This window comes from Pieris rapae, chromosome 14 (genome assembly GCF_905147795.1).
Source record: "Pieris rapae chromosome 14, ilPieRapa1.1, whole genome shotgun sequence".
NCBI lineage: Eukaryota > Metazoa > Arthropoda > Insecta > Lepidoptera > Pieridae > Pieris > Pieris rapae.
The window spans coordinates 564,537-581,823 of record NC_059522.1 but is presented as its reverse complement, the minus strand read 5'-3'; the positions used below and the strand labels follow the sequence as shown (position 1 = coordinate 581,823).

The window sequence follows — 17,287 nt, the reverse complement described above, 5'->3', positions numbered from 1 at the left end:
GGGTAGATTTATTTTTATTCGCAAGCCTATCCTCATTTTAATACGTTGCGAAAGTTATCTAATCTAGAAGTCTTCGTTACAAATCTTGAGTAAATATCGTTGGTTTCTAGGGCCAGTATCAAGCATGACAAAGTTTTTCCAACATTGGACTTATTTTTTACAATTTTCTACGTGTAATATGTACATACCCTAATCTTAATATGTAAAGTCGTTGACCTCGATCGAGCTAGGTAACGTTCGACCAAATTAACTTTTGCCAATACTTGTACGCCTTTATTAACCACAGGGGCAAGCATGTTATTGAAAGGATATTGATTTTATCGTAGATATATCATAAATTTGAAACAGGATTCCTAAAAAATCATGGTTATAAAGATCAAACCTTATATTACATTAGACAAGTTTATTATGCAACGTGTAATTTATACTTTGAATTGTCATCTGTCATTATCTTTGGATATATTATGCTTGTGACAGCGTCCATGCGTCGGGTTGTCTTCCTTCCTAAAATATGGCAAGGGGGCCGATGTCTGGCCATGCGTAATACTCGTGAACTTGTGATGACTGGTCGTACTTGAATTCATGTATCCGGTGATATTAGTCGTTTCTACTACATATTTGCGTGTTGTTCTCACGAGTATGTAAGTGCGTGCTCCTATTTCACCACGCCTACTGCTGATATAGGACAAATCTTTGATTTAATTTATTTTAAAATTCCTTATTACTCAAGATATCATATGGAACATGGTGTAATGGTTTCAGCTCCATACAAGCGTTGTGTAAAAGAAAAAACTTGGCGATTAAAAAGAGTGGCGGAGAGTTTATTGCCAGTTCTTCTTTTCTTTGAGGACTGGTAGTAAATGTAAAATTAGAAGCATTTAAATACATTAAATTTCTTTTTTTTCTGCCGTTCATAAGTGTACATTATGTTACCAACATGAATAAATGATTTTGAATTTGAATATAACAGATTAGCTTTAACATAAGAAAACAGTATTTACAATATTCTTCACATTAATAATAATGATAATAATAAACTGATGAATAGGAAATTAAAATATTAATGTCGTCCCTATCACAGTGTTTCTTTAAACTGATGTATGATACTTATTCGTAACTAATGTAACATTCTAATCTTCAAAGAGAGAGATAATATGAAATTCTTACTCATTTCAAAGATTAGTGTTTGATAACATGTGTTTATCAACTCATTGATAGAGAATGGGGTCGGTTAGAATGGACGGCAGGGTTTTTTTAATATTGTTTCTTATCAATTGTGTGTTGGCGAAACATGAACAATATATTGGGTAAGTTTATACGTGTAAATGTATGAAAATAAATGTTGAATGTACGCTCCACGACAAGGAAAATACGTCGGCGCATTTGAAGTATTTTTCACTACTTTAAGTTTAGTGTAGAGAAAGGAACATACTTGTTTGATAAAAAGAAATACAAAATTAAATCACTTTATGACATTAGTTTTCTTAATCAACACTGTTGTGAGAATCTCATATTTCTTCTATTAATTTTCCGAACTAAAAACCTTTTTAGGTCTGGGCCTCAATATAACATGCAAGGTCAGGCACAGGACACAAGGTTGGCCTCCTGTGCCTGACACAACGTCGATATGATGGGTCTAAGGCAAGCCGGTTTCCTCACGATGATTTCCTTAACCGTTCCAGCGAATTTTAAATACACACATAGAAAGAATGATGTCTCTGGGATGAGAGTCACACGCTGAAGGCACTAGGCCTAGTTTCTCATATCCATCCAAAGATTAAATTAAAACGTCGTCTATGGTCTAATTAACTAAATTTCCAGTTACACTGTTCACGGTGTGGGACTTCGAAACCAGGATGATATAGCCTTCCTCAATCAGCTCCAGGTGGAGTTGGATCTGGATGTTTGGAGTGTTGGTATGGTTGGAGGTAGAGACGCCAGTATAATGGTCAAACCAGCGTTGAGAGACCAGTTTTTGAATGCGCTGGACAAACGTGGTCTGCGGCATTATGTTGAACGGGATAATGTATATAGGTATGTAGAGAGATAAAATTTTTTCATATGACGCGATTTCAGTCCCTCGTATTACACGGGTATTCTCACATATAAGGCGGGGATTTCACAAAGTCAAAGTCAAAATTAATTTATTCATATAGGTAACATAATGTACACTTATGAACGTCAAAAAAAACACTGTGACATTTATACAAATACGCACAAATTTTTTTCTTAAATCATTGGTGTATAATCGCGTTATAGGGGGCGTTAGACGAGAATGCTCCAACAACGCGTTGCGTATAACGCTAATTATAGTTTTACGTAATATTGCAATATAAAATATGTAAACAAGAATTTGGTTTGTACAATATCTTCAAAGCTATCTGTATTATTTGTTCGCTTGCACTGTATTCTAGAATCATACTAAAATGTTGCTTCAAAAAGTTAGGCATATTTGTCCGTACTCGAAATTCGTCGTTTGAGATATGAACTGGAGTAGAGTCGTTATCAGTTATTTTGTTTGTTTATCCAATTAGAAGATTGAAAGGTATTAGTTAACCTATGTTTAAAATACTCCTTAATCCATAAATTTAATTATTTCGATTGACATTTACAATTATAAATCTAGCTTCAGAGATATTGTTTTTGGTATCAGGTAAAATTAAATTCAACTAATTTTTCATATGAAACCTCTTTACTTATTTTTTTTTACACACGTATATTATTTACACACACACAAATATACATGAACAATAAATACAGAGAAAAATAAAACAATTTTAAAAACTTTGCACCGTGCTATGTACCTTTTATTAATTAATTGAAAACATAGTTGTATTTCTCAAGAGCCATAAACAAGAGTTAACTCTCTTTATGACCCTTTCATGGTCGACTTTGACTTTACGAGATCATAGAGTTTACGACTCTCACATTGATGTTCAGATTCTCGCACCAACAATACAGCGTAGTTCTCCGGCTTTATCTAGCAAAAAAAGAACTATTAAAAATAAATTACTTGCCATCGTATTACCAGATCTATAATTTACTAAGAACGTAGGTTTTATGTTTCTACCATAAAAGATTCTATCTATCTACAATCACTACAGCGTATCAGATCACCAAGGAAGAGCATGGATTTGAGAATTGATTTGATTTGAATTAAAAAAAAAAATAAGCATCACATTTGATTTTGTTTTCAATTAAATACAATGTGCCGCGATAAATAGCAAACGACTTTAGGCAGACGAGATTATAATTAACGTAATTAATATTTACTTTATTTGTTTTAGAGCGCTTGAAGAGTTTGAAGAAAACTTTGAACAGTGGAGAATGATGAAAAATAATGCTGCTGCAGCACCATACAATAGCTATGCACGATATGCAGATGTAAGTTTCTTTATATATAAAAAACGTTACAAACTGCGGTCCTGGCCTTAGTTTATTTCGGTTTTTTGAAGCTTTGTTTTCATGTCAGGCACAAAAGACTTAACAGATACAAACCTATTTGATAAGTCTTTTTTGCCTGACATCGATTTTTACATCTGAAGCTTTCCGTGTATACGGTGGTTTCCTTCGTACAAGCGAGTGTTATTTACGCACATATTAATAAATGTCATTGGTATTTGGTACACAAATCATCATGAAGAACGCACAACCCATGTTGAGAATCGCACGCTTTAAAAAAAACTGTACAATATAATTTTAAATTTATTATACGCAATTCGAAGTCAATAAAAACTTTACGCTTAACATTAACTTGATAACAATTTCTATAAGAATGCAATATTGTCCCTAGGCTATATTTATTTCCTTAATATATAACGGAAATTAGGGGGAAATCACTCTTCAGAATTGAAGAAATATTTAACAAATTAAATGCCGAGACAGATTTTTTGTTTATTATAATCTAAGAGGAAGTGTAAAATTATGTTACATTTAATAGACATAGACATAACATTTATTACTAACAAAACACAAATAAGAATAAAAAAGAATAAAAGATAACATTTTTTCTTAAAGAACAAGGTACGTTTTAAGTGTGTTATGAGTGTGTGCTGTGCTTATAATTGCCCCGGCTTAGCATTATGGTGAGGAGCAGCAGTTCCACAACGCTGGACATTCCTCCAGAACTAATCATTTCTCAATTCCAGATCGAGGCGTACCTTGAAAGATTGGGGCAAGAGTATCCAAATATTGTAACTGTCGTGAATGCTGGCAATAGTTTTGAGGGACGACCTATTAAATACGTGAAGGTATAGTATTAGCTTTTAAATTCCAATATAATATATAATTGGGGAATAGGTTATGTTAGGTTAAACCACAACTTGATATTTTGCCAGAAATCGGACCTAGTAAATATATAAGCCAACCATAATCTTGCATATAAAGGCCGTTGCAGTTAATAAAAGCTTGATAAGACACCGTAATTTTAATAAATCAAAATCTTTATAATCGAAATAAGATTCTTTATTTGAATATTGATATTGCTAGTTCTAATAATATACAAAAATCTATAATAAAATAGCAAAAACCTATACTAATTTAAGAAAACTTTAGACTATGATTATTTCAATAAATCAAGAGAGCTAGAAATGTTAAGAGACGAAAAATGCACTTCTAAAGTTTAACCTGATTAATTTTCTGTAAAACATGTAATCAGCTTTAAAATTTCTGAAGTAAAAATACCGTTACACGCTTATTCAAAAACAACTAAATCTTATAGCACTGTTCCAAAGTTTCCTCGTCTCTATCTATCAAACTGTGTTAAGGTTGTGATAAAAAGAGAGAAAACACTTTAAAAAACATTACTTTGACTGTTCTCGTGATAGCTATACACATTCCAGATATCAACAACGAACTTCGAAGATAGAAACAAGCCAATATACTTCTTGGACGCAGCGATGCACTCCAGAGAGTGGTCGACTACTCCAGTGGCCCTTTACACTATACACAGGCTGGTGGAAGATTTAAGGGTCGAAGATAGAGATCTATTAGAGAACATAGACTGGGTCATTTTGCCAGTTTATAATCCAGATGGTTATGAATATTCACATACAGATGTAAGTGTTTACTTTTTCTTATTTTTGTTCGGTTGTAAATCTGTGATCTGCATGATAATCATACATGGAAATAAATAAAATTAAGATGAGAACGATTTGTTGTAATTAATACATAAAATACGTTAACCTACCTTTTAAATTGTATGTCAAGCGAACTGACTAAAGTTATATTATTGGTCCTCACCTATAGTAGTTAGTTATTTATTTTTATTATTTAATTCTAAGTTGATGATTTTTTGTTTATTCTTTGTTGTGAATGTTGAAGTGAAAACTTAAGCATCGTTGTGATTTGTCGCTTTTTTCGTTTCGTCGACTTTCAAACTTTAATTATTTAGGTTCTTATCAAAATGTAGATCTTTATTAAACTTAAAAATAAAAAGTTGAAATTATAAATTTAAAGAAAAAGTTTAATATCACTTTTGATATAGAAAATAAGTCTAATTTACATATTACTATTTATAAAAACTTTTTTAATCATTGTAGTTTTATCAAAATAAATAATTGATATCTTGAAGCCAAAATTTTTGAAGGTTTCACTTCTACCACGTATGTTTTGCACATAAGTTTATTATTAGGTGTTGTGTTCTTTCAATTTGTTTTTTGTAATTGGTTATGAATTCTTGTCGATTTAGGGTTACAGGATTGTGTTTTAAAAAAAATAAAGATAATATTTATATTCGCTATTTATTTGATTCGGATAAACCAAAGTGACGTGATTAACCGCTTGAAAGTCAATTAAAAGTAAGCTATTCATTACAGAATCGTATGTGGCGACGCAGCCGGTCATACAATGCATCAATCAGTGCAGAATGTTACGGCGCCGATCTTAATAGAAACTTCGATATATTCTTCGGTCAAATCAGCGTTTCATCAAACCCATGCTCCGACATCTACCCTGGACCGTATGCCAACTCCGAAATCGAAACACAGCACGTCAGAGATATGTTCCATCAGTACTTAGATAGAACTCAAATTTACATGAACATACACACATATGGGAGCTATGTTCTTTATGGTTTTGATAATGAGACTCTGCCATCGAATGCTGCACAGCTGCACCACGTTGCAGCAGCTATGGGTGCTCATATAGATGCAAAGAAATTGCCAGAAGCAGGGTACTACAGTGTTGGCAACAGTGCGTTCGTGTTGTATGCAGCTTCTGGTACTGCGCAGGATTATGCTCAGGTAATCTAATGTTCTTGTAATGCGTCTAGCGTGCTAGATTTTTAACATTATTTATTAATTAGATTTTAACAAATGGCGAAAATCGTCATGTATTAAACAGTAGATTATCATCAAAATTATTCAGGGAATCTAATTCAGGTCCTCCTGACAAAACTAAGTTATTAAAATGTTTGAGCCCATTTAATAATACCGTGCTTTAGTGTTATTGTTTGTTGTAACGAAATTTGGTTGATACTAACAATTAAAATAAAAGTTTTGTAAAAACAACAACTAATGAGTCTCATTCTAAAAAGTATTCATAAAATCGTTTATTACAACCTGAACAAGACAATCAAATAAACAGTATTCACAATTTTTCTAACTTATATAGGAATGATAAAAATAGTCATAAAGTTTGGTGTATGTGGCAATATTTTCTCGCTGTATTGCGATACTTATTCGTGGCGCGAGGACAGCACCAGCTCTGGGGTTAATGGTACTGTCTACCAGGAGCCAGCTTAAATCTTTAATTAGCATCGTGAACTTGAACCCCACGGCCCATAACTCTCTGCTTCAAGGGGACAAAGATGAAATTTGAGGAAATAATTGAATATCTGAGCCATATATTATTTTCCACCTGCTAATCGTGAGAGGGCCAACGTGTACATGAATACATATTAATTATTTACTTTCAGAACATTGGAATACCCTTCTCGTACACTTTGGAATTGACAGATTTTAACAAATATGCTTTTCTGGTACCAGCGGAATACATTCCACAAATAAACGGGGAGACATACGCCGGAATCGCTGAGTCAGCTAGAATGAGTTACCAGTTCTATCGGCATAGATTAAATTGAGTTATAATCAATAAACTGTAATAATTTATTATTTTATATATTTTTTATTAATCCCACATATTTTTTGTAAGTACCATACCTACATTCTTGAAACAGAACATCGAAACATTTTTTTTAATGTAACAGGAAGCAAACAGACAGGAGGCTTGCAATAAAGCCGGTCTTTTTAAGAATTGTTTGAGTAATACTTCAGTGGACAGCTGGTTCTACAATCTACATAGTGATGGTGCCCGGCCAAAATTGCCCCAGCCGCTTTCTTACGGGACGACGTACGTCGTGGTGAAAAACAAAACAACTTCGTTCAACAACAACAGGTAGAATTTTGTATTCTGCCTCGATTTACGATGATGAAACTTTAATTCGAACAGTTCCTCTAAACTGCTTTTTAAGATCAGTGTTTTGTTTTTGTATTTTATTTAATTAGTATTAATTGTTTTTGAGACCTCAATAGTTGTTTATCTTAATTATGTTAATTACAAGCGAAATCTAAAATTTCTCATGATTATGATAAGATACGACATTAATTATGCCTGCAGTGATTTTTTAAAGTGCAAGGGGCATGGACTATCAGATATTCGTCTCATTTATTTTAATTGCCAATTCTTTGGCTAAACATGAAAAATATAAGGGGTGAGTATTATTAGATATCATTAAAACTTCTAGATACGTAGTAGCTTGGATATATGTTGTAAATGGCCGAAGCAAATTTAACGATTCGTGATATTTATTGAACAAGTCTATAAACGTAGGCTCGAGAGACACGCTTATATTTTTTAATAAGTACGTTTTGAGCTTCTTATGTGCCCTATTATATTGAGTACCCGCTGGCTGTTTTAATTATATATAAATCGTTCTATTTATTTAACACGAGCGTTATATATTTATTTACTCATACTTTTGCAATTTTATTTATTTATTATCAACGCAAGCTTAGACGAACGAAGCAAGAAACGCAAGTTTATTAAATTATATTTTAATAAATCTTTAGCTAAATTATTTATATAAATAAAATTATCTCTGTTTTATTATATTATTGAATAAACATTTTATCAGCACATATAATATATTTAATATATGTGGGTCAAAAAAAATAAAATTTATTAATTTAAAGTGAATTTGGAAGATTGTGTCAGTGTCGATCTAAAATCATAATAAGATTTAGCTAGACTAATGTACGTATATACGTACTTCTTTTCTTTTTTCTTTTTTTATGCAAACATTATTCTTAGATTTAGTATTGCTTATTCAATAATATCGAAATTTATTATAACTTACTCTGCGAACATAAAAAATATGTCGATAGTCTCAGAGACAGCATTCAGTTGGTAACGTCTTTCTTTACTGATTTGTATGATGATGATGTGGGGTGTCGAAACAGCCCTTCAACAAGCCTTGGTCGTTGCTCATATCCCCTAGGTACCTTTGTACACTTTGTGGTCCTTTAACCAGAGGTCTTGGAGAACATTTAAGTTGCTCACCACCCCCCGCGAGACTTTAAGCATAATGTAGTAAAATTATATTTTTTTTTATTATAATTAAAAATACTCATTTAGGTTTGGTTTTAATGAATTAAATTTCCAGAAATTTTCCAAAACTTGCATTGCTCTAGTGTCATACAAGGAACTTAGCGGGTTTTTTTTTCGAATTATTATATATATTATATTCTTAATTATAAATAATTTCCTTAGATACACGGTATACAACGTTGTTATTCGTGATCGCAACGACAACGCTTTACTTGATGCTGTTAAAGATGATTTCCATTTGGACATCTGGAAATTTGGCAATCCAACACGCGATGCAGCAGTAATGGTTCCACCGGAATATCAAGCTCCATTTATAAAAGCTATAAATAACAAGGGAATAGAGTATAGAATAAAAGAGAACATCTTAAGGTATCATATATTTTTGTTGGCGATTTGTGAATGAGGGCATTCCTTGAAAGGTCCGCAACACACCGGCTACTCTCCGGCGTTGCAGGTGTATTAACATTAATTCTGCCCGTTTGTCCGTTTGTTTGTTTGACAAAGAAAATTAAAAATAAATTTCCAAATTCAAAATAACTCTATTCACATAGTTCAACATGTACACTTGTAAACGTCAACAGAAAGGATGTTAAATTGATTCTAATACATTTACTACCAGTTCGCAAGTCACGGCTATAAAGCAAGCAAGAAGAAAAGAAACTCCGCCTCTCTTTTTTACCCTAAACACTTTCACGTGATTTAAAAGATTAAAACCTACTGTTCCAGCGCGTTAGGTGAATTCGAAAAAGAATGTAATCTTTGGAATCAACGACGCAATGTAGCACAGCCACATACGTATTACGCGCGGATGGCCGAGGTAAGCTAGGAATTTAGTAATCTATTTCGATGTAATTCTATCAATATCTGTAGCGCTGTCGCCATCTTGGTATTGCCCTTGGGATAGAAAAAATATATTTTATAAGTTGTATGTTTCACTCGCGCAACGCATCTAGTTAAATAAAATTTATTTAGATATCACAAAAAACTAAAATGTTGACCATAGCAAACTTCAGGGTGCCGTTTTTAACGGTGTGCGCGCGCATCGAAAAAACTTAAACACTCTTCATCATTTTTCCCTAACGCGCCAAAAGCAGTATAAACTTCAATACGTCAGTCATCATTTGCCAACCTAGGCACCCTAAACATACAAAAAGTAAAGTACAGCTAATATTTTGGTATTTTGGTTGGTTAGTTTGTTTGTTTTGTTTTTTTTATTAATTTTCACTCTACTCCCCTGCCATAGTGTCCAGGGACTTTATATATCACTGCTACTTACTAATTAATTATGACCTTACAGATCAATGCGTACATGGAAAGATTATCACGTGAATATCCTGATATTGTGACATTAGTAACAGCTGGTCAGACTTTCGAAGGCCGATCTGTTAATTATCTTAAGGTTCGTATTTCTATAATTAGACTAAAGATATATCGGGCTTAATTTCAAGTCAAGAATTCCTGAAAGTATCGCTGTAGGTAATGGCTTCAAAATTGAACCATGTCTTTAACTGTAATTTTAGGAATTTAACGTATTATACTTTTTTTTTGTAATTGATAATAGAATCTAGTATCATGAATCTTAAGATTAGCTTTTAGTTTCTAGTTTCTTTTTAATTTATTTTTTGTTTTGTTTTAGTATATATCAATATTTTTTTATTTTAAATTTAATGACGCATTTTTTTCGCCTGGCCCTTAATAATTATTCTCTCCTTTTTTCTACAATGGTTGCATGGAAGAATACTGGAAAAGATATGTACAAAGTGTTAATAAGTAAAACTTTTCAAACTTTTTAAAACCACTTAATCAGATAAGTAGAAACTAATTTTAATTTTAGACTACATTCATCTGTTTTCTTCAAACATTTTTCTTAATGGATAATCAAACGACGTAAATGTGAGTTTTAGACGTGCTGGTTGCAACTGTTTATTATCTACATAGATAGAGGAGTCACTGGTGCATAGCCAGGATCCGAATACACGACCCTCCACCTCAGTTCCGCGTCTAAAATAACAATATGTTATGTACAGTATGCCTAAGTCTAACTATGTTTAAAAGATATCAACAACGAACTTCGAAGATAGAAACAAGCCAATATACTTCTTGGACGCAGCGATGCACTCCAGAGAGTGGTCAGCTCCTCCAGTGGCTCTTTACACCATGCACAGGCTGGTGGAAGATTTACGGAATGAAGACAAGGATCTCATACAGAATATTGACTGGATTATACTCCCAGTTCAGAATCCAGACGGTTATGAGTTCACACATACAAATGTAAGTAGAGTGTGTATAAAACTATACAATAATGGAAAATATTAGTGGCATAACCTTTTGAGGCGTGGTCCTCAGATTTCTGTATCTGTTTCATGCCTTTTTAGGTCTAAGGCACGCCAATTTCCTCACGATGTTTTCTTTACCGTTGGAGCGAATTTTAAATGAGAACATAGAGATGAAGCCGGTTGTTGAGTCGAAAGCCGGGTTTGGTGCCCAGCCGGGAATCGAACCTACGACCTCAGGGAGTCGCACGCTGTAGCCACTTGGCCAACACTGCTTGCCGATATCATAATGTAATGATATATCAATATATCGGCAAGCGATAGTGTTAATAAATAGAGCCAATCAACTTAGCCATGAAGTATATAAATGGAGGTTTATTCTGTAATTGCAGGAGCGGATGTGGCGCAAAAATCGCTCATTCAACGCGAGCATCTCAAATTGCAGCGGTGTCGATCTAAACAGAAACTACGACATATTCTTCGGCGAGTCCAACGCCTCCCAAGATCCATGTGCCGAATCGTTTAGCGGCCGTTATCCGTTTTCCGAAATAGAAACCCAGATTATTAGAGATATACTCCATGCATATCTGGACCGTATTCAAATTTACATGAATATTCATAGTTATGGAAGCTATGTGCTTTATGGCTTCGATAACGCCACTTTGCCGGCTAATGTGGCGCGCATACATCAGGTCGGCGCAAGCGTAGGTGCTCAAATTGATACCAAGAAGCTACCTGAAGCGTATCATTATCATGTTGGTAATAGTTATTTTGTTTTGTATCCGGCTTCGGGTACATCGCAGGATTATGCGCAGGTTAGATCGATCTCTTAATAACATTCTTTTTAATCAAAATACTTTTTACTGATAATAAGGATGTGCTGTAGCAAATATTTCTGAAATTCATTTTTTTAAACATAGATTGTTGATTTTCTGAAAATCGAAACCAAAATATGTCATAGTAATAGTTAGCAACTAAAACTTAACAATTAGTATTATAATACGCAACGTATTATAATAATTATGTAGTAAATTCAATTGTACATATTATATTTAGTAGCGAGGAAGCATTCACGCATGTTCTATACGCAAAATATCAGTAGTTTTTTTTAAATTGTAGATGTTAGGATAGTGAATTTTATATAGGTACTTTCGTTTTCAGTAAATGTGCGACTATAAGTATTTCTAGAAGATTTAGGTAGCACATAAGTGGGTCACGTTAGATTAGTTACTAGTCTTTTGTATGAAAAGCAGGGTCAATAACCCAGTTTAAATTAACAAAAAATCGACGAATTGAGACATAATATATCCAAGCTTATCTCTAGAAAGGCTTTTCCGTCACAGATGTTTGCAAAATAAATTATATTATTTAAATTTTATTCACAATATCCAAAGGCTAACTATTCAAGGGAAATTATAAAGGCCGCCAAAAAACCTTTCAAAAGCATTTACATTTTTATAGGCATTAGGTTACGTTATGGATTTTAAGACATGATAATTTAAAGAAGTGTATTAATTTGTATTATTAAATAAATACCTATTTAATAGAACATATACAAGTAATGATACAGGTTTCTATTTCAGGATATCGGTGTACCATTTTCGTTAACACTGGAATTGCCTGACTTCCAAAAATATGGATTCCTTGTTCCACCAAAATACCTTCCTCAAATAAATGAAGAAACTTGGATGGGTATTGCAGCTGCAGCGAGACTTTCCGTATTATTTTATAAAGAAAGAATAAATTAATGGTTTGAGTTACTAATTTTTGATCGCACCTACTAAGTATCTGTTAAGTGTTAATATTGTTTAAAAAATATACTAAACAGAGACCCGAGTAAAAGAGAAATTACAAAGATTTAATATAGATAAGAAATCATATACGTATTACAGATAATAAAACCTATTAGCAGTTTTATACAGTAAAATGGTTGTTTGTTTTAGGCGCATTGTATTCATTATACAATATAATCTGAACAAACATAAAGAACATTCTGGGCAGTAAAACATTACTTACTAAAAATTATACAATGCTATTTTGGCATAAAGAAAAGACATTTGTATGACTATCTAAATGGTTATCTTTTAGAGAAGTATATCTTAAAATTGTTACCTAAAGTATACCTGTATCTTAAAGTCTTACCTAAAATTGTTTCTATCTACCTTCACACAAGAAAGTAGGTACCTAAATTTGAAAGCCCTAAATTGTGCGACTATATGTTTATATATTGGAATAATATAATTCATATCGCCTACTGCTTTTGACGAGCAAAGTATATTTTGTTATTAAACGAATAATATCGCGTGTTCTCTGGCTATTATCCCGATATTTGCAAATTATCATAATTACAAAACTATCAAACAAGGTCAAATTTCAACCGCCAAATGATAGAACTCTATGCAACCCAACTCTTTAGTTTATGGGTTCATTGGCTATGGTATCTACCTGTGCCGTGCGCGACATATTTTACCTGTCACTGCGTTGACCGTGCGGCGTTGCCACACTTCGCATGTGACATTGAGCTCGCAGCTGTCGCGCAAGACAAAGTTTTTAGTTTTCGTCTTCGTAGTTTACATTACAAGTAACTTTTTATTTTAAACGTGAAACTAATCGCTATTTTAATTAAAACTGTTATTTTGTAAATCAGATTTATAGTATTGAGGTGTAATATACCCACAGTGAGTTTTATTTGTATTGTTTATACACGATGTTTTTATCGTACGAAGTTTTAGCGACATTTGGTGTGTCTGCGGTATGTTTTAATTGCTTTCATAAATTAATATTTAAATATCAACAGAGTAAAAATAATTGTAAAAAGTTAATTTAAAATTGCTAGTAACAGTAAATAGTAATAGCGATACAATGGAATAAATACTTAACAGGTTATTATGACCTAATAATTGCACCTACTTTTATTGTATGAGCGTCAGTTTAATTATGACGAGCTAAGTAAACTCTGATTACTGTTGGTAAATAGGTATTGTTTGAATATTGTTTTGAATTAGTAATTAGTATCGATTGCATCGTTATAATTGGATTGTAAATATATTAGTAAATTTAAACAATTAAATGTATTTCGAAATAAGTGGTAATTATTCATTTTTTCAGCTGGTATCGTTCTCCATATCAGCAGTATTGTTGTTGATGGTAGCCTCGAAGAAAGGCCTATTGGAGCCTAGGAAATTCCAACCTCTGTCAACATCAGAGACCGTCACACCTGTACCATCAGCCCCTGAAATGGCACCTTTAAAAACATAAAAGCTGAAATGCTATATTTTGTGTATCTAGATATATAATATGTATATAATGCATAAATAATTATTATTACGCATTTAGCAACCATTAATCTACAAATTTAGAAATAACAATACTTAGGCATATATATTATTTAAACGAATATGTCGATAATAAAAAAGTATAAAAATAATTCGGTTAGCAATCCATATATACGTAGGTATGTATGGTGGCAAGCCTAATTTAAACTTATAGTACGACATCCGGCTACAGGATTAGTGCGCTCATCGGTTATTAACTAAAAACCATTTTTTATTTAAATTTATAATTTGAAGAAAGCAAAAATTAGGTTCAATTTGATATATGAATAATTAATGTACGTTAAAATGTATCGAAATCACGATAGTATTAGTTTACGAAGAAGTGCAACTAGTTGATCAACGGCACGCGTTGTTTTGTTTAATCTTTTTGTAAATTCCCGTCATATAGACGATATTTTATTTAAATAACAAGTGAACGAAATGATTTCCCAAAAATCAATTTAAAATAATTTCATTAAAAATACTAGTGACCAAATTTTTATAGACAACTTGGTACAGCAGATTTGGTTTTTAGCTAATATATATCACATAGCTTATATCATTATTAACATTTAAATAGCAAAGCTAACCTACGTTTATAAACTAAATTGAAAGTATTTATAAAATGTGTGCCATTTGCAAACTCGGTGTATAGTGATTATCGAAAAGATTGATATAAAATTTTACGTTGGTAAATGTGATCGTATTTCGTGTGTCTTTTAGCTTTTTATTATTGTTACTAATTTAATAATCTCAGTATTTTAGTAACTATTAATTTGTTTTTAGATAACCTATTAAATTTACTTTTTTCACAACTAAATCAGTGTGCACAGTGTAAAGTATGCCTTCTTACTCTCTCAAGTTGTTTATGCTGTGTTAGATAGAGATGTGTGATTTATAACAGCTGGTAGGACGGATTTTGTTTGCATGGAAAATTGATTGAAGTCACAAATACAATCTTAAGTATTAATCTGTTACCCTAGCACATTTATGCTTATATGTATGTACTTAAGGACTAATTATTTTTGTTTTATATTAAAGTAATTAATGTTCATGTTTTATTCGTATGAACCCCGAAATACTAAGTCTGTGTTTGCGTTTGTTGCAACGGCTCTAAAGGAATCTGAGATGCAAGATTTAATTGTCCAATGTCACCTAAAATACCAGCAAACTTGAAGTGGTCGTTATACCTGAAGTATTAAAGTATTACATCGCATGTTAACGCTGACTAGAGATGCTGTAGAGAGAGACGAGCGACGCCGTTTCTCTTTTGTTTTACAGTGTCATCTCCCAATGGCGGTTCGAACAATAGCTAAGCAAATACTCGCCCAATATTGTCATCTCGCCAACGTTAGTTCTCGGACTGTCAATAGTATGGATTTAACAGTTCCTGAGGTAGATTTAAGACAGTAAGTGGTTCCAAATGTCGAGAATCAGTGACGCAGTGCACCATCTTCGCATAGATTATTTTATTGATAATGTTTAGTTACGTAGAGTATTTCCAAATTTCGACTTCGGGTTCTTCAAGAAAAGAGCGTACCTATTCTTAAAAGGTCGGCGATGCACTCGCGAGCCCTCTGGCATTGACAGTGTCCATATCACTTAGTATCAGATGAGCCTCCTGCTCATTTGATGAGAAGAGTTTTCTCTAAAAAAAAAAACAGTATTTATTTACGTTGAATGAGCAGTGTTGGCCTAGTGGTTTCAGCGTGCGATTCCCATACCTGAGATCGTAGGTTCGATCTCCGGCTGTGCACCAACGGACTTTTTCCTATGTGCGCATTTAACATTTGCTCGAACGGTGAAGAAAAACATCGTGAGGAAACCGACGTGTCTTAGACCCAAAAAGTAGATGACATGTGTCAGGCACTGGAGGCTGATCACCTACTTGCCTATTAGATTTAAAAATGATCATGAAACAGATTCAAAAGTCTGAGGCCAAGACCTAAAGAGGATGTAGCGCCACTGATTTTATTTAAAAAAATTAAACTTATTTACGTTGGTAATAGTTACTTGAAGTATTCCTGAGGATAGGGATAAGGATCAAATCCTTTCTGCGAATTATTTAACAGGCTCAACAATAAAGCATAATTGCTTTAATCAATAAAGCATACCTTTGTTACTATTATATTATTCCTAATGGGCAGGCTAACTGTCTCCAGTTGATCTTTCCACCAAACTACTGTAAAGTTAGTTTTTTTTTCAAAAATGGACTTATTGACGTAGGTAAGTAGTACTTACTACTTACGTGCTACTACTAATAAATAGAATTAATATGTTAATGATTATTTGCGTGAATTATATAAATATTAATTTTATAATGTTTATATATTGTTATCGGATATTCCTGTTAAAAATATCCTTATTCCTACAGCGTATATGTGAAGGAAAAATAATATACGAGCATCAATGAGCCCTTAATAGCCCTCAGTAATTATCTGATTCACTGGACTCAAATGCCACTTCAACCTCTGTATATCCGCTTTGGATGGAGATCAAAAGCTTATGCATAATTGCTATCATAGAACTACAGTTATATTTATTCCCAAAACACAAATATGTAGTATATAGTAATAATATTATAATTAAAAACATATAATTACCTTTAATGCTGTCAGCATGTGAGGAGGCTCATCTGATTTTAAGTGACATCAGTTGTTTAATTACTGCATTCTGTAATAGATGAGACAGAATCCTAGATTGTTCTATGCATCGGAATTGGTTATATCTACAGTATAAAACGGAAAGTTTCTGAAAACTGAAAGGTTTTCGTTACAAGATAATTTTTTGCGAACTACGAAACAAGTATCAAGTAGGTGATCAGCCTTCTGTGCTTGACACACGCCGTCGATATTTTTGTGGGTCAAAAGCAAGCCAGTTTCCTGACGACGGTTTCCTTCACCGTTCGGATGTTAATTCGCACATAGAAAGAAAGTTTAGTACACAGCCGGGGAACGAACCTAATACCTCAGGAATGAAGGTCACATGTCGATGCCAAAAAGCATTGCTCTAAAACACTATTTAAAGACACATTGAACCGTAATTCCAAAACATATTTTACTAGAAATGTCGTGTAAACTATGCAATTGCATA

The 17,287-nt window shown here is 32.9% G+C and overlaps 2 protein-coding genes and 1 long non-coding RNA gene across 3 annotated transcripts; all 3 read left to right on the top strand.

Moving 5' to 3' along the window:
• The first annotated feature begins 1,197 nt into the window (after window positions 1–1,197).
• LOC111003403 (carboxypeptidase B) lies at window positions 1,198–7,115 on the top strand. Its single transcript, XM_022273885.2, has 7 exons — window positions 1,198–1,307; window positions 1,822–2,034; window positions 3,288–3,384; window positions 4,149–4,250; window positions 4,842–5,057; window positions 5,817–6,242; window positions 6,917–7,115. Exons 1-7 carry the CDS (start codon window positions 1,222–1,224, stop codon window positions 7,079–7,081), a joined length of 1,305 nt encoding a protein of 434 aa, XP_022129577.2. The 5' UTR covers window positions 1,198–1,221; the 3' UTR covers window positions 7,082–7,115.
• A 479-nt stretch (window positions 7,116–7,594) lies between these two features.
• Window positions 7,595–12,750, top strand: LOC111003391 (carboxypeptidase B-like). The gene is made up of 7 exons (XM_045631101.1): window positions 7,595–7,711; window positions 8,770–8,976; window positions 9,334–9,424; window positions 9,905–10,006; window positions 10,663–10,878; window positions 11,273–11,695; window positions 12,464–12,750. Exons 1-7 carry the CDS (start codon window positions 7,641–7,643, stop codon window positions 12,626–12,628), a joined length of 1,275 nt encoding a protein of 424 aa, XP_045487057.1. The 5' UTR covers window positions 7,595–7,640; the 3' UTR covers window positions 12,629–12,750.
• A 330-nt stretch (window positions 12,751–13,080) lies between these two features.
• Window positions 13,081–15,246, top strand: LOC123689742. The gene is made up of 2 exons (XR_006750644.1): window positions 13,081–13,632; window positions 13,989–15,246. It is a non-coding gene; the product is annotated as an uncharacterized LOC123689742 (long non-coding RNA).
• The last annotated feature ends 2,041 nt before the right edge of the window (window positions 15,247–17,287 follow it).

What these genes read in the sequence shown, in the direction of transcription:
- LOC111003403 (XM_022273885.2), top strand. Translation starts at nt 1,222, where the DNA reads ATGGGGTCGGTTAGAATGGACGGCAGGGTTTTTTTAATATTGTTTCTT. An exon ending in AAACATGAACAATATATTGG is followed by an intron (nt 1,308 to 1,821) that starts GTAAGTTTATAC and finishes CTAAATTTCCAG; the next exon opens with TTACACTGTTCACGGTGTGG. An exon ending in GAACGGGATAATGTATATAG is followed by an intron (nt 2,035 to 3,287) that starts GTATGTAGAGAG and finishes TATTTGTTTTAG; the next exon opens with AGCGCTTGAAGAGTTTGAAG.
- LOC111003391 (XM_045631101.1), top strand. Translation starts at nt 7,641, where the DNA reads ATGGACTATCAGATATTCGTCTCATTTATTTTAATTGCCAATTCTTTG. An exon ending in ATAAAAGAGAACATCTTAAG is followed by an intron (nt 8,977 to 9,333) that starts GTATCATATATT and finishes CTACTGTTCCAG; the next exon opens with CGCGTTAGGTGAATTCGAAA. An exon ending in ATGAGTTCACACATACAAAT is followed by an intron (nt 10,879 to 11,272) that starts GTAAGTAGAGTG and finishes CTGTAATTGCAG; the next exon opens with GAGCGGATGTGGCGCAAAAA.